The 25,848-nt window shown below is 41.2% G+C and overlaps 2 protein-coding genes across 3 annotated transcripts in view; one reads left to right on the top strand and one right to left on the bottom strand.

Annotated features, from left to right (window-relative positions):
- Nucleotides 1–10,897, top strand: part of LOC125904610 (solute carrier family 66 member 2) — a 44,864-nt gene extending 33,967 nt beyond the window's left edge. For both annotated transcript variants that reach the window (XM_049602152.1, XM_049602153.1), the window contains one exon: nt 6,248–10,897. In XM_049602152.1, the coding sequence (XP_049458109.1) occupies nt 6,248–6,458 (211 nt within the window). In that variant the 3' untranslated portion in view covers nt 6,459–10,897. The remainder of the gene's footprint in view (nt 1–6,247) is intronic.
- Nucleotides 10,898–15,236: 4,339 nt separating this feature from the next.
- Nucleotides 15,237–25,848, bottom strand: part of kcng2 (potassium voltage-gated channel, subfamily G, member 2) — a 38,197-nt gene continuing 27,585 nt past the window's right edge. The window contains exon 3 of the mRNA XM_049602045.1: nt 15,237–18,739. Within this exon, the coding sequence (XP_049458002.1) occupies nt 17,912–18,739 (828 nt within the window). The 3' untranslated portion in view covers nt 15,237–17,911. The remainder of the gene's footprint in view (nt 18,740–25,848) is intronic.

Genomic DNA, 25,848 nt, shown 5'->3' with positions numbered 1-25,848 from the left:
GTGTGTCTTAATGTATTCGCGGCAATATCAAAGCCAGCATTGCTATATAATACATCTGCAGCCTGCTGTCGAAAGTGTCTGGTCCAGTACAGTGCTATTATTCTACTGCTCCACCGCCGTCACATCAGCCCAGATCTCAGCATGCTTTCTCTTATCCTCCCTCTATTTATGTCTCGGAGAAGGTGACAAATAAGTAGCCAGACATGTTTGCACCCTGCTCTCCGACCCTCCCATGTTACCTCTTATTAGGGAAGCGACAGAGGAATTGATCAAACATAAATGCTGCCTCTCTCATCATTACCTGCAGATACACATCATCACAACTCAGACAGCAGCCACTGAGGAACAAGGGGGGGGAGGAGGAGGAGAGGAAGAAATAAGTATGGAAGGAGGGTCTCTTTCCACAGAGCTAACAAGCTCCTTACTGAGAAGGAAGAGTGCGAGGACAGTAGGCAGGGGGGAGGCAAATGCAAACATGTATAGAGAGGCGAAGGAGGTAGTGGGAAGATGAATGGACTGGGAGAAAGAAAGAAGTGCTGTAGAGAGTGGGCTTAAGAAAAAACAGAAAGTATGTGGAAATGGAAGCTGGAAGGGACGCTCTGAGATGCTGCAGGGAAAGAGCCGGTTGAAAGTAAGAAAAGAGTATAAGGAAAATAGCCAGGTTTGCACAATTTGGCCTTACAAAAGATAAGGGCCAAGGTGAGGCTGGATGCATGAATAATGCAAGAAGAGATTTGGCTGCAAAGCTTTGCCCCGACGAGGCTGAAAGACTGACAGACAGTTGGCGTTACACTCAGCTCTGCTGGGGGGAGAGACACTAGATTACCTCTCATCCATCCTTTACATCTGTTAAGAGGCTTACAGAAATGCAGGGAATCTGCGAACACAAAGACTCGTCTTGTTTCCTTTATCGTACCACCTTTCAGCTGCTGCAGGAGTCAAAGCGTTGTTCTATGAATAGTTTGTTTGCATATGTTCCATCAGACGATCCACAGAGGTCAGGACACGTGACAAAATTCAGTTATGACTATACAGACAATAATTGACCCCACCATGGATTAATGGTTATGACCCTATTATGAGATTACAACTGTGATTGATCTTTGTTACCTCAGTGGAATATTAAATTGAAAACATCATGACGTGATGAAATATGTCATGAACATCAGCCTCTGGCCGGTTGTTGAGGACACAGCTGCTGAAAAAAAAAATTGGCATGAAACAGACTAGATGGGACTTTCTATTTGGGTTTTACTCATAAATGTAAATTCTTACAAAACAGTTACGGCCATATTGAACATCCCAATTCAAAAGCATGAGCACTACTCTGCTACAGTAGCCTCTTCTGAAAGGCTTCCCATAAGATTTGGGAACCAGGGTGAAGGGATTTGCTCCTACTCAGTCCAGCCAAGCATCCTCCTTTGTCCTTTCTCTTTCTACTTACACCCCAGCAGCAACCTCCAGGGCTGAAAAATCAAGCCCATGCAGAAGTGCCAAAAAACTGCAGTTCCTAGAATTGGCACTTGAGGCTGGCTGGAAAATTGAGTCAGTCTCCATAGACCCCCATGTTAGGAATGGGAAATAGGTAAATAGACATGTTTACAGTCAGGTACAAAAAAAGGTTTTGGTCTCTGTAGCTAATTTCCTCCCTGTATGGCAACTGTACTGGGGTTAATTTTTATAAAACTCACCTGTTTTACTGTTATTAAAGCTTAAAGTTACGCATCCCTTGATGGTGGTGCGTCCATGCTGCAGGTAATGTAACCATGGCGTAACCCCACATTCACAGAGTACAGCCACAGCTGTAGCAGTAAATTTTGTTTTAATGGTTTTAAGTCTGTTTTTTGCTAACAAAAATTAGCCTCTCGCAAGAAGTCAGCTTGGATTGGCTCCTGGGGGGTTGGAGGGTTTGAACTGCGGGCTCGGGAAGCCCTTCCGTGCATGTTCTCCCTGTGTCACCGTGGGTTTCCTCCAGGTACTCCAGCTTCCTCCCACAGTCCAAAGACATGCAGGTTAATTGGTGACTCTAAATTGTCCGTAGGTGTGAATGTGAGTGTGAATGTCGGATGGGATAGGCCAAAATGCCAAACTTGAAGTCCAAAACGAGAGTCCACCAGGCATCCAGGAATGCAGCTCAGCCACAGCCTAGTGGCCACTCACAGTATTGCAGCAGAAAAGTCCCCTGCGATCCAGAAAGTATTTTCTCCATTGACCATCATTGTAAGAAAGACGTCTGCAAAATAGTTGACAGGACATCTTGAACTACAAACAAGGTCAATTATGACTCTTCTTGCTGTGAATTTTTGACCCATGGAGGTTTTGTATTTCTAAAACTTCTCACGGTGAGAAAAACTGTTTAAAAATCTGTGACATCATCACAATGTGAAGTCTATGAGCCGAGCAGGAACTTGTGGGCGGGGCCAGCAGGAGATACACTATTGTGTATAACTAGTGAGCCACAAATTGTTAAACCTTTTTTGGCGTATGCATCAGGCGAGCAACTCTGCTGGATTGAATAGATGCCATCTTGGGGTCTGGTATCTAGTTGTTGTTATACAACTATGGGCCCACAAACCAATGTGTGATGTCACAGTGGCTACATCCATTATTTTATATAGCTTATGCGTACACCCCAGTACTGTAGATGAACTGAATTTTAGTAGTTAGAAATAGTTTCAGCACACGGCACTGAAACATAATATGAAAACATTTCAACATGTCTCTTCAGCACAGATTTCAGGTACCCTGATTGCTAACCAATACACATTGGATTCGGATCGAGGCAGAAAATCTCAAAGAAATTCATCCCAAAACCTGAACAAATAAAACCCAACTACAGAATCTTGCATGGCTTGATACCACTGGGGATAAATCAGCACTTTAAACTGAGAGTGGCACTTGGCTCAGTGACAAAAAAATCTCCTGCAAAGCTTATTCAAATAGTGCTGACCAACCAAACCGACACGCTTGAGTGAAAGGATTTCAAATGTCTCAGCATATGTTGGTATTGTTGTAGGCAGGTTGCTCTAGGAAGCACATCTTAAGAGTCCTCTGTGTGTGTGTGTGTGTGTGTGTGTGTGTGTGTGTGTGTGTGTGTGTGTGTGTGTTTTTATGTGTGCACACGGGTGCATTGTAGACACAGTGCTTGCTCAGTCCTTTCTTTGCCAGCATTGCCTACACGTATCCCTGCCTCAAGCATAAAAAAAGTTAAGGAATGAAAAACAGAGCTCTGCAGAAGTGGATAGGTGTGTTGATGCTGTCATAAACTGGTGTGGAAAACACCCATAACCCACAGCACTCTTTATGGAGCCTTAAAGGACTTTCAGAGGCCATGTACCCACATTTTCACCATGCAGTTGTATATTAGGTCTTTGTCTATTTTTAGAGAGCTGACATGTAGGCTATATAAAGTTGTGTTTTTGAAACCTGGGGCTTGTTTTTTTTTCCTGTTTCTTCTCCTCTTGTTAGACTTCCTTTTCCATCTCATTAGTTGAGTGCCAGCGAGAGGACAAAGCTTATGCTTAAAGGAACTCTCCGCCTCCACAAATCACACAGACGCTTTTCTCCGGTCGCTTCTTTTATTTTGGTGTAACTCATCTCCTGGGTTGTCTCATGAGCACCCCATGAACAGCCAGCCAGTGTGTACTGGAACCACTCTTATGAGTTTTATGACTAGAAACATGCCACAGGATGTAGAGTTGATGAGAAGCCTGCGCCTTGAGAAGATTCATTATTTCAATTTCCCTAGGTTGTTATTGTGGCACATTTGTCATTTCCTTCTAGACTGAAATGGTATTGCAATTCTGGCTGTCATTAACTAGTGCTGTTGGAAACTAAATTGACTTTAGACAGAAATATATTTAAGATGCATTTAGACTAAGGTCTGGTGATGAAGGATGATGCTAAGCCCAGTAGAAATATGTTGAATCACATAAATACATTCTAGTATACAAAAGAACCAATAACTTGTGAAATAAAAATAATTATTAGACTCTACTCTAAAAAGTTCTTTCATCATTCTTGTTGTCACAGTTGTATTTTATCATTAGACTTAATTGCTCCTGTTAGCCAGAGTAATATATTTGGAAAACTTTCCTAAAGCCAAGAAACCAATTAAAATTGGTGATGTCACATCTGTAGAATCCTGTCTATGAGCAGAGCGGAAGCTCACAGGCAGAGCCAGCCGGAGAAACACGCTTCTGTGCATATTTGGTGTTTTTTCATGATTTTGAACTACATGGTATACTATGACGTATAGTAAGTCGTCCAAAATCATGAAAAACGTCATAGTATAGCATGTCGTCCAAAATCATGAAAAAACGTCATAGTATAGTATGTCGTCCAAAATCATGAAAAAACGTCATAGTATAGCATGTCGTCCAAAATCATGAAAAACGTCACAGTATTGCATGTCGTCCAAAATCATGAAAAAAAGTCATAGTATAGCATGTCGTCCAAAATCATGAAAAAACGTCACAGTATGGCATGTCGTCCAATATCATGAAAAAACATCATAGTATAGTATGTCGTCCAAAATCATAAATCAAAAGCAGAAGCAGAATTGGTTTTATTGCCAAGTAGGTTTTCACATACAAGGAATTTGGTTTGGTGTATTGGTGCATAACAAAGATTATAAAATATATAAAAATATAGATTAATTATAAAAAGAAAATACTATAAACAATTGAATGTATAATCTGATAGCAAATAACAATAATAATAGTAATATAAAAAATATGTACACTGTAAACATGAATGAAAATTACATCGTTGTATTACATCCAACATTCTCCCGTCTTCATCATCATAGTATCGCATGTCGTTCAAAATCATGAAAAAAAGTCATAGTATAGTATGTTGTCCAAAATCATGAAAAAATGTCACAGTATAGTATGTCGTTCAAAATCATGAAAAAAAAGTCATAGTATAGTATGTTGTCCAAAATCATGAAAAAATGTCACAGTATAGTATGTCGTTCAAAATCATGAAAAAAAGTCATAGTATAGCATGTCGTCCAAAATCATGAAAAAAAGTCATAGTATAGTATGTCGTTCAAAATCATGAAAAAAAGTCATAGTATAGCATGTCGTCCAAAATCATGAAAAAAAGTCATAGTATCGCATATCGTTCAAAATCATGAAAAAAGTCATAGTATCGCATGTCGTCCAAAATCATGAAAAAAAGTCACAGTATAGCATGTCGTCCAAAATCATGAAAAAAGTCATAGTATCGCATGCCGTCCAAAATCATGAAAAAAAGTCACAGTATCGCATGTCGTTCAAAATCATGAAAAAAAAGTCATAGTATAGTATGTTGTCCAAAATCATGAAAAAATGTCACAGTATAGTATGTCGTTCAAAATCATGAAAAAAAGTCATAGTATAGCATGTCGTCCAAAATCATGAAAAAAAGTCATAGTATAGCATGTCGTCCAAAATCATGAAAAAAGTCATAGTATCGCATGTCGTTCAAAATCATGAAAAAAGTCATAGTATCGCATGTCGTCCTAAATCATGAAAAAAAGTCATAGTATCGCATGTCGTCCAAAATCATGAAAAAGTCATAGTATCGCATGTCGTCCTAAATCATGAAAAAAAGTCATAGTATCGCATGTCATCCAAAATCATGAAAAAAGTCATAGTATCGCATGTCGTTCAAAATCATGAAAAAAAGTCATAGTATAGTATGTCGTCCAAAATCATGAAAAAACGTCACAGTATCGCATGTCATCCAAAATCATGAAAAAACGTCACAGTATCGCATGTCGTCCAAAATCATGAAAAAAGTCATAGTATCGCATGTTGTCCAAAATCATGAAAAAACGTCATAGTATCGCATGTCGTCCTAAATCATGAAAAAAAGTCATAGTATAGTATGTCGTCCAAATTCATGAACAAACGTCACAGTATGGCATGTCGTCCAAAATCATAAAAAAAGTCATAGTATAGTATGTCATCCAAAATCATGAATCAAAAGCAGAAGCAGAATTGGTTTTATTGCCAAGTAGGTTTTCACATATAAGGAATTTGGTTTGGTGTATTGGTGCATAACAAAGATTATAAAATATATAAAAATAAGGATTAATTATAAAAACAAAATACTATAAGCAATTGAATGTATAATCTGATAGCAAATAACAATAATAATAGTCATATAAAATGTACACTGTAAACATGAATGAAAATTACATCGTTGTATTACATCCAACATTCTCCCGTCTTCATCATCTCTCTCTCTTTCCTCCTAGCATCAAGATGGTGCTGATGTGGACCAGCGGTGACACCTTTAAAACAGGCTACTTCCTGCTCACCCAGGCTCCTGTGCAGTTCTGGACATGTGGCCTGCTGCAGGTCTTCGTGGACTTTGCCATCCTGTTCCAGGTTTACTACTACAGCCGCTACCCACAGAAGCCAGTGTCCCACACCGTCTCCCACACCACCAGTGCCAAAGCCCTCTGAAAGCCACTCCGAGCTCTCTAGGGACATGTCAACACCAGTGAGGAAGCACTTCTAGAGGTGCTGTGGACATGTATAAACATACATGAGTGCCGACGCACCTTGAGACGACGCAGGCTGCTCACCCTCACCCTCAAGTATACATAAAGACACATACAAACCCATAAATAAGGCATGAACATACACAGACTCTCAGAGGTGTTGGTGTCAAGCAATACCTGAGGAACACTTGTTACAAACAAACTCAACCTTTTTGTTTTATTTATCCTTCTGAATTCTTCTCAAAGTGGCAGTATGCTTGTGTTTCGGAATGCAGACTTCTCAAAGAATATATCCTTGAATCGACCTGTGCATGTGGAGATTAGTATGCACATACATGAATATATACAGTAAGCTACAGCAGATGTATGCACTCAAATCTGCGCTCAAGGAATCGTGGACCTGCTTCTTTTGTCCACATTTAGCCGATGATTGTTGCATGGACCCCTTTGCCTTAAAACACGAACATTCAAACATGGCTTGCTGCATTACCAGCAATATAAATGTATGAATCAATCACAGAAACAAATCTTGATATACAACTTTACTGAATGTACAAAATGACTTGTTATTTTGTTGTTTTTCCCAACACAGTGGAGAAATGCTGGTCAGTCTACCACTTGTTGGACAGATGGTTGCCATGTGCTGTGACATGCAGCCTCAATCTTGTGGGGTAACACAGGGATGGAATTGTAATGAAGTAGAGGCAATCAGAATTTACCAAAAGAAGAGACATCCCAAAGGCATGAAGATACAATGGACTGGCTTCTAAAAGAACAGGTGGTCATAAACATTTGTAGCCTCGATGGTGATGGAGTTGTGAGAAGATTAAGCTTTGTATAAAAAGGGGTTCAGTTGTCGGAAACATCATGACCACTGTTCAGGCTGCGTGCAGTTGGCTGTTGAAGGTCAATGCCAAGATTTTTGTACTGAAGCTGTTGATGACATTTTGTGTATAATGTTGTTCATGTTCATTCCACAAATTTCAAAACCACCGCAGGAGTCATTTCAGCCCCAATATCTCACTAGTCTTAAGATGCATTTAGACTGAACACAAAGCAAAGTTAAAGCAATACTTCACTCACAATTCACCATATGTATACTTGATCTTACCTTGAATTCGTGAAGAAAATGATGTTTTTCATACATCCCACCATGATTAATGGAGAATCCAGAAAAAGGCAAGCATTCTAAATGAATTGAAGTCATTGGGAACCAGGTTTAACAACAGAAAAACTATATCAAAGCATCCATTTACAAACTTTCACACAACTCGTGCAGTATAATCCAAGTCTTATTTATCCAGTCGTATGCTCAGTGCTCCCCAAACACATGCATTTTCACTAAAACTTTACAACAGTCTCATACACAGCCAAGTAATGCGCCTGGACACGTGCATGCTCAGGGCGCACTACTTGTTGGCGAAAGTGTTGGGTTAAATAAGACTTGGATCATACACAGGGCCCTGGGAATGCTGCTCAAAAAATCTCCTGTGGCCCAAAAAGTGTTTTCCATTGTAAAAGAGACGTCTATAAAACTGTTGACAAGACACCTCAAGCTGCAAACAAAGTCAATTATGACCCTTTCTGAAATTATTTTTTTAACCATGGAGATTTATTATTTGTAAAACTGTCCTAAAGCTAAAAAAAATTATCAAAAATTCCTCAACATTATTACTGTGTAAAGTCTGTGAGCCGAGCGGGAATTCACTGGCAAGGCCAGCGGGAGAAACATTTCTGTGCATATTCAGTGGACCGCATACCGCGGAAATAAACCTGAAAGCTAAAAACTGCTCGTGTCAGGCAACTCCATTCTCTGTCTAGGTGTTATTAAACATCTGTAATCATACTGCACAGGTTGTGTGAGTGTTTGTAAATGGATGTTTTGACATAGTTAAACATGGACCCCATTGACTTTAATTCATGAAGAATATCCTCCCTTTTTTGGATTCTCAGTTTACCATGGAGGCATTTGAGAAAAACAAAGTTGTCTCTCATGAATTCAAGGAAACATGTGGCAAGTAATTTATGTACAAATTGTCATTTTACAAGTTAAGTATTCCTTTAAGATGAGGCCAAACTGCATACAAAATCATATGCTCTGGGGAGGGCAAAGTGAAGCAAGGACGATTCAACGTGAGCTGAAAATGTGTACACTTAGGAAAAATCTGGTTTGGTCATTGTATGAATCCACTTCATAAAAGTACAGGGACAAACTGAGAGGAACAGGAGTAAATAAGAGAACTGGAGTTCCTGCGAGATGTGAGATCATTCAGAGGCTTGACATGCTCTGCACTTGCTTATTTTTCCCTCTTAGCTGCTCAGCATTGTGGTCTGAACAATCTGGGGTCGATGTGGCATTAGTTCACAATTTTGGCTGTTACGTCTGTCTGTAAAAAATGTTATAATAACACAGGGAATAGCTGAGATCTGGAAATGCAACTATCAAAATCAGACAATCTCAGAGATGATTGTTTGTGAATGCAGTGGTTATTATTACAGCCAAATCATCTCTTTTCACAGACAGATACTGTTGAATACATTCACCAAAATCATATTGTCACCTCGGATCATATTGGCTGCCGGTAACACCGACTGGCCAGTTTATTATTTATCCTGCAAATCCAATAACATCCCCTGATATCCCCACTCATGCCTCCACATCCCTGTGTGGGGCTGCTTTGGACAGGTTGTTCTCATCACCATTTTGTCTCAAGAAATTAATTTCCTGTTCAGATGGAGCAGCAGCCACATAACACAGTGAAGATTTTGTTTGTTACTGTTGTTGTTTTGTAATCTTTCTCTGGGGAGGAGAGAAATGCCAAACCAGGAGGTGTCAGGACTGTCAGCCCTTCAGTGAACTGTGTACCAGAGCAGACCTGATTCTGTCCTCCTCTTCGAAGCCTCAAGAATCGGAAACTTCCCTTTGCTCCAGAGGGACGTGGCAGGACTTTTCTATGAATATTTCTTTCCTCTCTTAAATATACAAGAAAAATATAAGGTGGCTTCTTGCTTTCGTAGCGGTGGATGTGCACTTTTCGTGTTCACACCTGTTTAGTCACCCTATTTATTTTGTTTCCCTTTTTTATAATCTTCAAATGCCAGTGTAAGATGGTGTGTGGCTGTTGTTTATTCAGACAGTGGTGAGGGTGACTGTGTTGTATGGATTATGTGAGATACCTGACAGGTTTTTGTTGTGCTCAACAGGATCAAAATGACCTCAGAATTTCACTTTATTTATTGTTTCATCCCATGTATCTTATTTCCTTTTTATACACTTTGTTTTGTATCATTTGGTGTATTCATTACATGGTGTGAAGGTGTTTTCCCATAGAAACGGCCAAGCTGTATATTGTCTTATCTGTGAAACCCACACCTAGTTTAATAATGTACCAAAAATACCATTACCAGTATGTTTTATGCCATTTTTTACTATGTTACATTGTCGTTTCATTTTTCTTTTAAACTGCCAATTGTCCATCTTAATATTACTGACATCCATCAACACTTGAGGCTTTTTAAAGGAGCTGTGTGCAACATTCAGATGATTAATATAGCAGCAAACAGCTATTTGTCACAATCCTGTTGCATAAATTATAATCCAAATGTCTCTGTACTTTGCTGGGTAGCCAGTCTGGCCATGCGTGCATGTTACGGCAGAGTCCCTTGCTGTCACTTGATTTCTTCTGTATTCATTTATTCATTATATGAAAAATGTGCTTTCACTGCACGTTTCTTTATGTATGAATATCCAGAGTTGATACTGGCTATCACCAACTGACCTATCAAGTTAATGATAGCTGCCACATTTTGCAAATATTTACAACTTGCTTGTACAATGCACAATGCTTTGGTGTGCACCTCGGTAGTTGGCCAAAACAAGTTTGCCTCTTCTGCTACATCGGCAACATGGCGACCATTCAGAGTGAGAAGTGCCCAGTGCTCCACTTAACTTTGTCAGCCATCTGGGTACTCATGGTGCATTGCATCTAGCCATATTTCTCAGTGTGAACGCACTTATGCACCCAAAATAGTGAGTATAAGTACAGAAGTATCCGATTTGGGATGCAGCACCTGTGTGTGTATTCCGCTAGCTAGCTAATAGCCGCCACGCTACACTGCGCTTATGGTTACTGCTGATAACACCATCATGATTCACACTGGTGGGATGGCGTCTTTGTCGAAGCATAGCACCCACCCTCTGCCCCCCCCCCAACATTGTTAACTCTGTTAGCATTATTAGCTGCTAGCCGCTGGCTCAGCTACCTCCATGTTGAGAGCTGTGTGCAAACAATCCCAGCACAGACACAGCATCATAGATCAGCTCTAAATGTCACACACAGATCCTTTAAAAACCAAGTAGAATTTTATGTGGCATTGACACCCAATAAAGAGGACACAGAGAGACTCCTGCGTCATGTTTTGTTTGATGGAGATGTTTGTGTCAGTTGTACAGACAGATCCACCGTTAGCCCCATCAGAGGTGCGGCTCTGGCAGACATCAATTGTCAAAGGAAGAATAAGCCGACCAGCCGTGGTCCATCTTTGGGAATGTGCTATTTAAATAATAAGCACATAAACTGTAATGTGCTGGGCTTTCACATCGAGCTCTCGGCTGGCACAGAGAGGAGACAGTACACAGATAATGGATGCGCCTGCCAAGAAGGGGTAAAAAGATGGATTTGAAAAGACTTTTTCTAAAAGCAGAGCCAGATTTATAATGTTCTCTTTTTAAGTCTTTCTCTGTGCCATTAACCAGGACAGTCTGTCTCTTATAGATTATGCTTCAATATCATTTGTGCATTGGTCTGACATTGTTGTTGATGTAAATTGTTTTAGTGTTTTACTCTGTTAAACAACATGATGAGATAATGAAAGAATCTGCACCGAACACTTAATACTGTACAGATGTCTTATCTCCATATGTATAAAGACAAGACCAGTTCAGCACATGGGCCCTCACTGACAGAGATGCATTTAAACTTTATCTCTAATTTAAACCCAAGGCCATGAACACAACCTTCAAAATCAAAATCTGAATTGTGCTCAGTGCCTCAGGAAGATGAGTGGGCGTGCGAGAGCTTCCCTGCTTGATAAACGGCTGGTACTGACTTTGTTGCTGTGCATGTATTAACAGTGTAATCTCTTCACACAGCATATTCACATGTGCATCACTGCATCAAACTACAGTAGAAGTGATGCTGAGTGTTCTCACTGATGCAAGATCAAATTTGCTCGAAAGAGCCTCGTATAAACTCAGCGACTGCAGAGCTACCTGGAGTGACTGTGGAGCTGCTCCATTGGAAGATTTGTCTGAGCTTGTGTACTTAAAGCTGCACCAATTCATAGTTTAATATCAACAATGGATTAAATGACTGTGTAATTAGGAGAGCGGCGCTGCAGGGTTGGATTGATGCTTGCCTTAATGTTTGTATTCTCTGTTTCACTTTTAATGTCACAAGCTTAAAGACTTATGATGAAGTGTAATACTAACTCAACAAGTTTGGCTGTGGTTGCTGGGGTGTAAACTTTCCTAAATCCAGTCGTTAGCTGAACTGAGCCATGAACATCACCCTCAGCTCTAAATCAAAACTGGGTTGGACCTAATCGGAAGTTGTTCGTTTAAGCCTGAAATGTATATGGATTAATCAGAAGTTGCAAGCTTTTTACACAACAGCTTCAAACTTGAGCTTCAGATCATTTTTATCACAAGAGTAACAGATTAAATAAAGCTACTGAAATGAGGATTTTCCTATCACGAGTACAGATCATGACACATTTTACTCCGACTCGTAAAAAGTACATTATCCGTACAGGAAACTTGTTTCATTCAAGTATTCGGCTCAAGCCTAGTAGTGAGCTTGTTAGCCACACATGCTAACCTTTGCGATTTACATTTTGAGTCATGGAGGACCAGAGCAGCACCCCAGTCATTCCTATCAAAGTTGCTCAGTGGCGCATAAACAAAGCTCTATTGCAGAGGTATGAACTCACCGGGATGATTGGCACTGCTTCTGCATCACTGGACACATAGAGCAGGTGCACAACAGAGTTCTTTTGAAATGTCATCGGACCGAATGGATTAAACCCTGATAGTGAAACGAGTCATTCGGATAGTTGTGATCAGGGATGGAAATGGACTTTTTTGCTCACCTGCCACTGTGGCTGGTGAATTCCAAAATCAACCAGCCGCTCAGTAGATTACCATTGTTTTTTTTGGCTGGTGAGTGAAGCAAATCTAGCAGCCACATGTGTGATTTACCAGCATTTGGCTGGTGGCTGGCGGTTATTTCCAACCCTGGTTGAGATTTACAGACGTCTCTTTCCCAAAGTCTACGGTCCTTTTGGGTCCAATGGCACCACATGATGGACTGAGACATTGTGATTCCTCAGTTTGGCCTCAGTAAAACTGTCTTCACAGCCTGGCGTACTTCCTGGGGGCTGGGTTTGAGTAGATAAACTGTCTGTTCCATTCCTTCAACTTAAGCTTGTGTTTTTTTGTTTTGCAAATGAAAATGCAAAAAAAGATTCACCTTCCAAACTCAGTACATACTCTATGGAGTATCCTATTTATTACAGCCCCATGGATACCACTTTAGTATGTGGGAAAATATGAGGCTTAGGGATTAGAATTTCATACCTAAGGGACAGATTTTTTTTTTCAGATCTATTAACCGAATCTTGCAGTCTGGTTTGACAGAAATGTAAGTTTTGAGCAACATGTCACAAAGTTTGTGCAGTCATGTTTTTATCATCTTAGAAATCTCATAATTCTGATCCATTTTAACATTTAAAGACACTTGAGTGTGTTTATAAGGTCTTTAGTATCTCGGCTTTGAGCATATCCGGGATATGATGCTTACATGGAACACAGAGAAACCAGGTTATTCATATCCCTGTATACATGATAAATACCAGTAACCCATTTTCTGATCACTGCATCCTGTCTGCGCAGGCGTGTGTTACGTCTTTTACGTCTTTTGTTTACAACAGATTGAGCGGGAAATGTGATAAATTTATTATATTTAGAAGTAAGACAAAAATGAGACCTCTGTGGCTTCTAGCGGGCTTAGCGTTAGTAAATACTCACGTCGCATTACAGCTATGGCTCATCCACTTCATCTTCAGCAATGGGAGGAGAGAGCAACAACAAATATTGAATACGTCACCATATAATAGCCATAATAGGTCGGCATTTCTGTGTCTTCTGCTGTCTAAACACGTAGTTATGTTGAGTTCTTTCATCATTTTCAGGCAAAATTCAGTCTCTTCGTCGCTCCAAAAATGGGAAGCTCTCGTTGCCGCCATGTTGCTTGTATATCTGGCGCGTCACTCTGGCGCCTGCGCACACGGCAGGCAGCCGTCAGAGTCCGGGATAAGGCGTATACATGCTCCAGTATCCCAGCTTCTATCGGAGTACTCCAGGTGGCAAAACCAGGTTTCTTGAAACCGGGAAAAGGGCATAACCCGGTTTCTGAATTCGGGATATGGTGTTTACATGCACAAACACAAAAACGGGATACTTAAAAAACCCAATCAAAACCGGGATACTAAAGACCTTGTAAACACACTCACTGACACAATTCTACACGCCTTCATCTCTTCATGCCTGGGTCGCTGCAACAGCCTCTTTTCTTACCTAAATCAAAAATCTATTAATCGACTCCAGACTGCACAGAATTCAGTTGCCACGCTTTTAACCTGAACCAAGAGACACGATCACATCACTTCAGTTTGAGCCTCTTCACACCGGCTCCCAGTATGTTTTAGAATAGATTTTACTGATCACTTTTAAGGCTTTTCATGGTCTCTCTCCCAGCTCAGTACTTTGAGGTCCTCAGGCAGCAGAGGTCTTTCATCTGTTTCAGAGGCCCGGCTGTAAACTAAAGGGGACAGAGTGTTTGCTGTCAGGGCCCCGAGGCTCTGGAACAATCTGCCCGAGGAAATCAAGTCGGCAGAATCAGTGATCTCTTTTAAGTCCCTTCTAAAAACATACCTATCCTGATTTTACCTGAGTTTTAAGTTCTTTTATTTCCTTTTTAGTTTTGATTATCTTTTAAAAGTTGTTTTCATCTCATGTCTGTTTTAATTATTGACGTGAAGCACTTTGTAACTCTGTTAGTGCTTTATAAATAAAGATTATTATTATTATTGTGTACCACCGACGAGACACTGACAGACAACAATGGTTATATTTAAAAGATTTTGATCAAAATTGTTCCTAGGGACAGTTGAGTAATGGCTGGATATTTGTAGGGACATGTCTCTACCAAATTCTCCTCTCTACACAACCTCCAAAATGTTCTCTTCCTGGCTTGTCACTCACATGTGGCTCTGGAAACACACTCTGAGGTTCTGTAGTCTAAAGTAAAGCGTTGAAGAAACCATGAAATGAGGTGGATATAGTTCAGGGGCTATTTTCCCTTCAGGAACATCATCCATACAGAAGCTTGACCTTGCAGTGCTAAAAATGTGAACAGGAGAAGCCTTTGAATCGGCTCCTTTTGTTGAACACTTCATTGAGGCGCTGTCAGTATTTATCCATTTTACAATGCATTGTGCCGACACCACTCCTGGAAACAGAAATCATTTATTATTAATAACGGATGTGGAAAAGAAAAAAACATGAAGCAAGCCGCAGACAAACCAATTTAGGATTTTCTAAGTGCACAAGTACAGCACGCACTCTCTTGCAAATCTGAGAGCGTCCTTGTGTATAATAAATTGTTAAATCAAAGCCTCTACACATGGGACTGTGTTCATTTTAATCTTTATTACATTTTTCAAAAGAGGCTGTTCTTCAGGCTATGGATTCATGATGCAAAGCACAAATCCATTTAAGTTTGGCTTCCTGTTTAAACGTCTCATCGCTCCTCGTCAAAACAATATTTTCATTTCCTAAAACCTAAATATTGTAGATATAATAGTTTCTGTGTAATATTTCCATGCTTTTTAATGATTCAGTTAATCCAGTGACTGCGATTCAGAGTTGGCAGACTCAGCGTGCCCTTACATCCTGCCTGGTGTATAGGAACCTAATTTGCACTCTCGAGCACGTAGCTGCTTTGATGAGCTCCGACTTGACAACAATTTGGGGAAATGGTTTTTTAATGTGTCACTTCAAAGTACAAGGCACTCAAGTCAAAGAATATGAAGTGCTGTATTTGGAAAATGAATAAGACTGAAATATGTTATTAAAATTAGGAATTATCTGAAATGGTTTTCAGTGTTCGGTGTGTGGTGTTTTCACTGCCTGAAGGTGGATAAGATTTGTAACAGTCCGTCAAGCCTCTATGAAAAGAACCTGTCATTACACTTGTTAGTGTTTGCTTCTTTGACTGGTTTCATTTACGGGTCACTTTACTTCAATATGCGACAAGAGGATTGGCACCAGCATCTCCATCTCTCCAACAGACACAGTAGATCTAACCACCGCACATGCCACTTTCAGTGTGCTCAGTAATCACACATAATATCCAAAGTTAGAAAATGAGCGCAGCAATTTTGGGTTATTTACTATAATGGCACATTAAAAAAATCTGTCAGCGGAGGATCAGCCAACAAGATGCAGTTTTATTGCAGTTTCTTTGCCATTTATGGAGAAAGATTTTATCTGTGTGAGGAGATTGACAATCCGTGTGTAAATGTGTAATCTGTAGATATAAAAGTACATCCACAAATACATAAAACATTTGTAAACTCACAAATTTTTTTTGCTTATATAAAACAGATCTGCGAGGGTCCCAAGGACAGAGGGTGTCGTATGCTGTAAAGCCCTGTGAGGCAAATTGTGACTTGTGATATTGGGCTTTGTAAATAAAATTGATTGATTGATTGATTGATTGATTGATCTGCAAATACACAAATTCCACATACTAAAAAAAAAGACTGAGAATGCACGAAAGGCAAATCTGCCAGCGTAGAATTGAGATTCACAGATAAAAACTGACTTTTAAACGTTCAGAAGACATTCACCAAAGCTTCTCATTCATTTGTAAAAAAATAAATAAATAAATAAATAAAGTCACAATTTTTTGTTTGATTGTTTTTTTTAAATTGTGGTATATGTGTATACAGATCCATTTGAGTTTACAAATCTTTTTTTGTATTGTGGAAGGTGTTCTATATTAACACATTTACACATGGGTTGTCAATTTCCTCACACAAATAATATTAAACCAATCTTTTTCCATATAGTTTCATGCAGTCAGCAAACTGCACAGCTCAAGGTTTGCGCTGTTAAATTACAACCTGTCAGCAAAATCTTTCTTCTTATGGACCCCAGTGACTAACAAGGTTCATCAAAACAAGGTTCGTAGGAATTGTGAACCTGATGATGGTGCTACACAAAGTTCAGGAGGTCACAACAATGTGGTACGAATCCTGGATTTCATGGCAAGTTGCATGGTATGGCAGTTGCTCGGGTCTTAAGGGGTGATCACACAGAAATGAGACGCTTCAAAGACGCTTGAAACGCTGGAAGCGCTTATTCAATGCGCGCTAGCTACTGGCGTCTGATGCTCAAAAAGTTGAAAATATTTTAACTTTTCAGCGTCTACGCGCATCTACAGAAACGCCCGTCTAAAAAGATGCTTGCTAAATGCTAAAAAGATGAAAGTCTGGTTTTGTTTGACCTATCCTCCTCCACTCCCTCCCTACGTGGATTTTCTAGCTCTTTATACGACATCAGTTGCTCTGAGCATCAAGTGTTGCCATGAATGGGGTAAAACTGAAGTTCGTGCAGCTCATAAAAAGTGTCTGTTTTTGACAACCTGGAGATCAGCATGGGTTGGAGGGTGCGCAAGCCAAAAATGACACCATTATGCATTTTGCGTAACGCGTGCAGGCTCTACAAGTTGTTAGTTAACATCTGAAACATGCTCCATATTTAACTGCTGGACCTCTGAATGGGAGAGAGGCCAGACGCATCTGCCAGAGCAAATAAAAGATGAGCTCGCAGATTTGTCTGGTTCCCAGACTTATCAAATGCAGCTACACGAGGATCATTAATTATTAGTCTGAGGTCTGAACAACACTGTATGATGTTTTGGTGTTAGATTTCCCTTTTGCTAAGACTTATCTCAAGTCTGAATCGCAGTCAGTGAGAAAACTGTCCCAGTAACTTTTTTTTAATCTCATTTGACTAGTCATTTAATCATGAATATTGTAACGTTACTCGTCTTTTTAAGTCAAATTTGTGGATAAAAAGACCTCTGCAGCTTCTCTGTAAAACTTAAGAAACTCCGATACACTCTGCTGCACAAGCTTCACACGATCAAAGCAGAGACCTCAATCTCCAGAGAGGAAAATCTCCTTCGGCTCACAATCCTGCAGCTTGTCAACTTTGAAGTCCCAGTGCTGAGTGTCACGGCCTCCCAGACTGCCACTTTAACACAGACACACAGACAGGCAGAGCAGCTAAGTTTTTGTGGATGCTCTAATCTCAGCAGCCCTGTGAGCAGCCATGGACTTCCTCCGCTGCACTGATGAGACTGCGGCCTCCGTGATGCCGTGGTAGCTGTCCGTCTCCTGGGAGTCCTCGCTGTTCTGGGACTTGGTGCTGTCCTGTGAGTCCGGCTTCTGTCTCAGCGCCCGGCTCTGCTCCTCCTTCAGCTCCACGTAGGAGCGAGAGAAGGTGTGAAAGATGGACGTGACGGGGAAGGCCATGAGGAGGATGCCGCTCAGGATGCTGCTGAGTGCCACCACCTGGCCGGGGATGCTCCTGGGCACCATGTCTCCATAGCCGACTGTGGTCATGGAGATGACCGCCCACCAGTAGCTACCAGGGATGCTTGTGAACTCCTGCTTGGCGCCCATCTCGCTCTCAGCTAGGAACACCAGCGGGGAGAAAAGAGCCATGGCCACGCAAAGGAACAGCAGCAACAAGCCGAACTCACGTGTACACCTCCTCACTGTCAGACCAAGCGTCTGCAAGCCTAAAGAGTGGCGGGCCAACCTCATCACGTAAAAGATCCGCAGAGCTCGCAGGACTCGGAGAACCAACCCCACCTTCTCCAGGTAGTTGTTCCCTGAGCCTGCGGGTTTCCCTCCAACTGACAGAGAATCCACAATGAGGGTGATGTAGTAGGGAAGGATGGCCACCACGTCGATGACGTTCAGAGGCGTACGCAGGAACATACACTTGCTCTGTGTCTGAATGAAGCGCAGCAAGAACTCCAGGGAGAACCAGGCGACACACACCGTCTCCAGCACAAAGATGTTATAGCACCTCTGGGAGCACTCACCCTGCCGAGAGAAAAATAAGCACATAAAGACAGACATTAAGGGTTGTGTTACATTACGCAACAGCAATAACACCCTTCACCGTGCGAGATATGTGAACTCCAAAAGTGCTTTGGATGAGGGTGCATGAAGTCAGTAATTAAGAATCTATTTCAAAGCCTGCTACTTGATTCGTGGGTTCGTCGTTGACAGATGAGGTTGATGCGTTTGATCTCACGACAGAAAGGTGACTCTGAACAAAACACAGAAGAGAAAGGGCTGAAAGATTCATGAAGTGTGAAACAAAAGGCTTTGATTATCTCGTTTAATAAACCTCACTGACTCACACGTCAAACCTGAAGAGGTGAGCGCTGTAGATGTGCAGACAATGTTACGTAAGTAATTAACTGTCTCACCAGTCAGTCACAGATAAACCTACACTGTGGGATCTTAACGCTACCGCAGCTGAAATATTCCCTCTTTTAATCATAATGTATTTTTTTCCAGACTGCTGAAATAGCGTTCATAAATATTTTAAAATATAATTATAAGAGATTACTTGGATATTAAGTCAAAGTCACCCCTGGAGGAGACTGAAAAAATAAAGTGTGTGCTTTTCATTTTTCTGCATTTACTTAAGTGTTATTAATTACAGCAAATATTCTTTGCTTTATTTGTGTCTGTTAATTGTGTGTGGATTAATTAAAACATGAGAATATGTGAAGAACACTTTCCTCAGTCTCTCTGAAAACTTTGAAATCTTTCCTCTTTGAAATGTCGTGTAATACCGTGAAACAGGTATTGCTCAAACATCTTTAATCTTTTCAGACTTTCATACTCAGCCCCCTGTTGCGTTTCAGAGCTCAGATATTCATGAGGACTGTTGAGATTGTGCAGAAACATTATGATGACATTAGCAAGCCATTAGGGAGACGACTACATGCGCCGTGGTTGTAAAGGTCCAGGTGTGAATGTGTGTGTGAGTGTGAATATATAAGCAAATCATTCCGCCCAGTATTTGCTCAGTCAACAGCTCTGCTCCATGGAGACGTCATTCCAACCGACTGCCCTCACAGAAAAGAAGTCCGTCCCTCAGATCTCGCCTCATGCATTTTTCAAAGTATACACTTAATTTTGCATATAGCATCGTTTTTGCCCCAGAGATCTCAGGCTTGCTAAACCCATTTAACACCATGTAAATCACTGATCGGCAAAGCTGGAGTTGCAGTTTTTCACGCAGCAGCAGCAGCAGCAGCAGCAGCAATAAACTTCTATATGGATATGGAAAAGTAGTCATCCTGAGCAAAAGTGGTAAAGATCTGTCAACCGATTTATGTAAGGCATTGTAGTGCTGCAGAGGCAGAGTCAAACTGAACGCTTTCTCACAGACAGTAAAAGCAGAGACGTTTTGGTTAATCACGGTTGTGAATTGCCCGCTCTAACAGATTCAGCTGTTTCCAATCTGGCCTTGTTTATAAGGTATTTTTAGGGGTTTTTTACCTTTAATTGAGCAGCATTTATTATTCCCAGAGGATGAATCTAACTGACTTTGGTGATCCCCTAGGGTGACCATATTTTGATTTCATTTTAATATATTTAAAATTTATATGTATGGATAGAAAATTCAGTTATATTACAAAATAATATCTCTCAAAGACAGAAATTCAGATAGGCCCCGATAAGGGACACATCCACACAAGACTGTGGCGATCCAAGCCCGACGGTACCCGACAGGTCGGCCGGGTTTGGTAAAAAATGTAGCTATAAATTGTATTCGGGCTAGGGTCGGATTCAGTCAGCTTTCAGTGAAAATGTAGTGTAAAAATAAATAAATCCTATTGTCTGTCCTGTTTATTGCTTGGGCACTGTTATTTACGTGACAACACACACACAGACACACATTGGCTTGATTAAACGCTGGAAATAAAATAAAAGAGGGAGACAGGTTTTTCCTATTTTATCTTATTTTGTTATATTTCTCCCTCTCCCCTCGCTGGAAGTGTCGGACCTCCAGCTGCCCGCCTCCGCCTTGATTAAACGCTGGAAATAAAATAAAGGAGGGAGACAGGTTTTTCCTATTTTATCTTATTTTGTTATATTTCTCCCTCTCCCCTCGCTGGAAGTGTCGGACCTCCTGCCTCCCGCTCCCGTCTCAAACACAGAGGTCTCCCTCTCAGCTGAGCACGCCCGGCCTGTTAAATAGCCTGTAACCACTGTGTGACACAAACTCAGTGCTTTGGTCATTAAATAATGGGCTCGGTTCGGGTTCGGACAGAAATATGTGGCCCGTGCTGCACTCACACACACACAAACACAAGGAAAACCGGACATTATCATCAGTTTATAGAAAACCCCCGGACTCCCCGGACGGGACGTGAAAAGTGGACATGTCCGCAAAGATCGCTAGCTGCTAGGCTAATTTATACAATGTAAAATACCATAGGCTTGTGCTAATAACATTAGCATGTTGTATTTGTGGGGAAAATGTGTCCAGATAAAGACAAGTGTTTGTCTGTGAATGCTGTGAGTTATAGTGAAGCTGATTTGTGTACTTGTTTTTCAAATTGTTTCTATTAAGCCATGTTTAATGTGTGTTTTGAATCAACTAAACTTTACAGCACTTCACAGGAACCTCCGCCGCCAACTAGTGTTTTGGAGGTGTAACTGCAGAGTGACAGACACACCACCGCACAAGTATAAATGCTCACAACGGCGTAGGCGACATGCGTAGGGTCTGCACACAACCATAAATCCCCTTTAATGCTACCACAATCACTTTGGCACCCACACTCATGGTCCCCAGAGGATGAACTGTAATAACCCCCTCTGGCCTCTATCTCGTGACTTTCCATCTGGCACCATCATCCGGTCAAAATTTCATTTTGTCCAGTACGTTAGTCCATGACCAAATACCAGCACAACTTCACAAATTCCCATCAGCCTTCAGCTGTACATTATCACTTTAAACTTACTGGCATACTGATGGAGCATTCAGCTCAAGGACAGCCTCACAGATTGGCTTACATGGCTGTTGAATCTGAGATTAAAGCCTTTATTGAAGTCAGTGACTATATGAAAGATTTTACAGCATCTCCTGGACATATTTATGAGCAAAAGCAACATAAGAAAAGTCACTTATTTACATCACAATGTTATGCGTGGGTTTACAAGTGAGGTGCCAGAGTAGTAATGGAGGCTTGTTTACATCCGCCTACCACCCAGACAAAATATATCTGCATGAAACTTTAGTTTAATTACAGAACCTGCTTACTGAGGGGTAAAAGCAGAGCACAAGGACATATGGAATTTCTGTTTTCTGAGAGTCACATCAGAAAGTCTCCACTGGCTGAAGTCCACAGTTAAATTAAAAGCACAATAGGGAGTCGGGTGTTTGCCTCAGCACAGCTCCATAGGTCCCCGACCAGCTGCTAACAAGCTTTAATACTCTTATTTTGAAAAGTGAAATGATACAATAACTATGAGGTTAAGAGCACAGATTGTCAGCTTCACTTTGCGGGGATTTTAAGCCGAACTGGGCCAAAAATATAAATGGAAAAAGCACTTTTTGTTCATAGCCTCCCCGTTTCAGAATGCCAAAAACATTTGGAGGCAGCAGCACTTTGCTGAATATTATCATATTCAGTGAAACAGCCGCTCTATTCACTCTCATATCGTCAGTTTCATATGTTCTGTTTCTCTCTCTAGCCCATTATACGCCTGATGTCTGGGTTATCAATCCACCTTTGAGTCCTCATGCAAAGTATTTTCCTTCACCAACTCTGGTGTACGCAGGGAGGGACATTAAAGCGCCGCAGCACATGGCAATCTTTGAAGCTCTGCTGTTGCAGCGATTCAGATATGAGCTGAAATCCACCCTCTAACCACATGCTGTCATTTCACATCCAAAGTAATGCGAGTCTGAAGCCAAAACAAATAAATGTGCTCCTGTCCAAATCCTTAAGGAGCTCGCTCATTTTCACATGCTAACCATTATGTTTCACACCTCCTCTGTTATTCTGCTCCTCTGTGTCCACAAGGGAGTCTGTTTGTGACACATTTGCCTTTCCTTGCATTTGACCAGTGTATTTGCATTGTTCTCCGACAGAGGCTTTCTGGCTGAGTGCATTCTCCACTCCCTCCTGCCCGTTCCCCACACTGCAAAGCCTCCGATGTAGCAGAAGATCAAATTAAAAGCACACAATTATCTGTCTTAGCGATCAGGGGACTCTGACCCCGTCACAGCTGAAGACAAGCATGTAAACCAAACAAAGCAGGAGGTGACGGCTCATCTCTGATCCCCGCAGATAAGTTTGAGTGGGTGTGATTCACAAACAGGCTGACTTCAAGTAGTGAGCTGGCTCTCTCTGAGGCACACCAGTGCGTTTAATGGATTTTTTTATTCACCTTACTGGGCTCTACTATGTGTACTGAGTGTCTGTGTGTTTGTGCTGCCGGCCAGATTGAGTTTCAACACTTCCTTCTCTCCCAGAAACCATCTTAATATGCTTCTTCAAAAGGCAAGAATCTCATTACAGAACAGTAACGTGATTGTATGTGAATCCTTTTGTGGTCAAGAAAGTAAAGACGGTTCATGTTTTACTCCTAGCACTGGTTGTCAAAAAAGCTGCATTTGTCCAACAAAAGTGTGTCTTATTTTGCCCAGACATAATTAGATGTTCTCACACTTGAAGCGATCAGCTGTCAGGCAGGCTGTATTCAGTCATAAATATTTAAATAGATTGCAACCAGTTACGTACAGTACAGGATAAAAAGGGCTAATACCAACAGTTGGTGCTGCACAGGAAATAAATGCATATAATATAAGGCTCGCTTTTAATTTGCATCATCTCTGCTTCCTACATGCTTTACATGAAGACACCGAACTCATCCATCTGTGGATCAGAAGCTCTGACGTCCATGGTAATTCTTCAGCATTCAGTGTGTGATGGCAGAACACAAGCATTATTGCCAAAGCGACAAATGAAAACCAAAATATTAATTATGCGTTTCACGAGATTTAGGTGATTCTTGTGACACAATATAGAAAACGTATGTAGACTAAAGGCCTTTGCACGTTTTTTCAGATGCATTTTTTTAAACCATCATCCAAAAGAATTGGATGTTTTGTGGCTTCATGCGCAACTTTCATTAGCCCTTTTCAAACAGGAATTGTGCAAATTTGCAGGAAAGCCCAATCAGTCTTTTTTCAGCATTGGCAGTATAAAAACAAAATCGGGGAGTGCAGCAAAATGCCGCCTACCTACTTTTGTTTATACAGAATGCGCCTTTTTCGGGGCAATGGGGGGCGTGAGCAAGTAACAAAACGTGTAGCTCAGCGTGTGACGTAAACAGTGACGTGGGAGGGAAGCCGCAGCTGGTCAGTCGGCGATTCTCTCGTAAGTCGGCCCGTCCTTCACCGTCCCCGTCATCTGACGGTTAATGGCCTCTTGGTTTGTGAGGACAAGGAGGGCGCACAATTCCTTGTCTCCCCAGTTGCTCATCTTTACAGTGTCTGTCAGGTTTGTGTTTCCCTCTTGCTACTAGCTGCTCACTAATTCCTGCTATCAGCTGTTTCCTGTTTATCCACCGCCAGTGGCTCGCACGTGTGGCGTCATCAACAGCTCCTCCCACAAGTCATCAACAGCCCCTCCCGTTGCAGAAGGCCACCTCGGTCTGTTTAAACTAAAAGGGTTCTGCCAATATGTCTACCCTACGAGGTGGAAAACTGGGCACCTCTGATCAACTCGCCAATCTGGTTCTGTGTGTCTAAACGCTCGCAGCTGGCCGGCAAAACAGCCCAACATTCGCCAAAAATTTGGCAGTGTAAAAGAGGTTATAGGAAAGAACAGGGTCCAGCTACTGATGCTGTATCCAGGTCTCTTTATACATCTATGGTCTGTACGTAATTTCATGGCCATCCATCAAATCTTTGTTGAGGCTCTGTAGCAAAGTACCAGCTGTCAGATGATAACTGTAGTTGTGACTTTCTTTATTTTCATGTACCATCAGTGCTGTATGTCAGGCAATCATTTTGCACAGTTAAAAAAAGTAACAGTAAAGTTAATATAATGTTTTTTTCCACAGGCAGACTTCCTGTCATTTACTAAATGACCACACTGGACTGGTTCCTGTTTCAGGGACTTGGAAACTCTACATTGCCCATAGAGTAAATATATCTGTCTGACTATTTATAGCTCTGTAAGAGGCTGATGACCTCCTGCCACTCACCCAGTGCATGCTGGGATAGACTCATGCCCCCCACAGTTAACAATGTATTCAATAACTATTAGTACTTATGTATCCTGCCACATTTCACCATCAGTGCTGCGCCTCATCCCTGTCTGCTGCATGTCTAAACACTGTCAGTCAAGTTTATTTTTCTACCCTCATCTTAATTCGTCTCCCACAACCTTTAAATGACTCTCATTCAGTTTGAAATCTGTGACATTTAATGCTGAGTGTGAGCTTATTGCAAGCTGCCTGGGAAAAAGCAGACAGCAGATCAGGAGAGCAGAGGGAACCCTGCCGCAGGGAGAAATCTGAGCGAATGGAAGTTTGCTCAAGTAATTTTACACAAATTATAACAAATAAGACCGATGTTCCTGCTAAGTTAATAACTCAGTGACCTGCTGTGCGTCTAATCATTTCTTAAAATTATCAAATAATACCATCTTATCAGTCATTCCTCTGCTGTGGTTTGGTAAATTTCCTCAGTGCGTGTGTTTGAGTGTGTGTGATTAGCATGCAGACTCGTGATTAGCAGGCAGAGTCCTCTGCTCAAACCCAGATTCAATAATTACATAAGCACGATCAGTTTCTCTGGAACTTTTTAAAGATTTGAATAAACATCATCTTTGGCAAGAGGCAGAGGTCTAATCCACCACCAGCCTGGAGATTGATCCAATTTTTTAATCATTTAAGAAATTTATTTATTTTTCAATAGCCCGAAAACACTGCTATAACTCACACACACGGGGCATCGGCCTCGGCCTGAGCAGTTTTGTTGCTTGTCAATATGTATTTATTGCAGTCGGGTATTTGAGGGCAGAGGAACTTTACGGCTGATGCTTTCTGTACTTTGTTGGACAAAAATATTTTATTCTTTTCAAGCTGCAATCCCTAGTTTTAATGCA

This window comes from Epinephelus fuscoguttatus, linkage group LG17, assembly GCF_011397635.1.
Source record: "Epinephelus fuscoguttatus linkage group LG17, E.fuscoguttatus.final_Chr_v1".
NCBI lineage: Eukaryota > Metazoa > Chordata > Actinopteri > Perciformes > Serranidae > Epinephelus > Epinephelus fuscoguttatus.
Note: the sequence above shows the minus strand (reverse complement) of the source record. Positions and strands in the feature narration are given on the sequence as shown.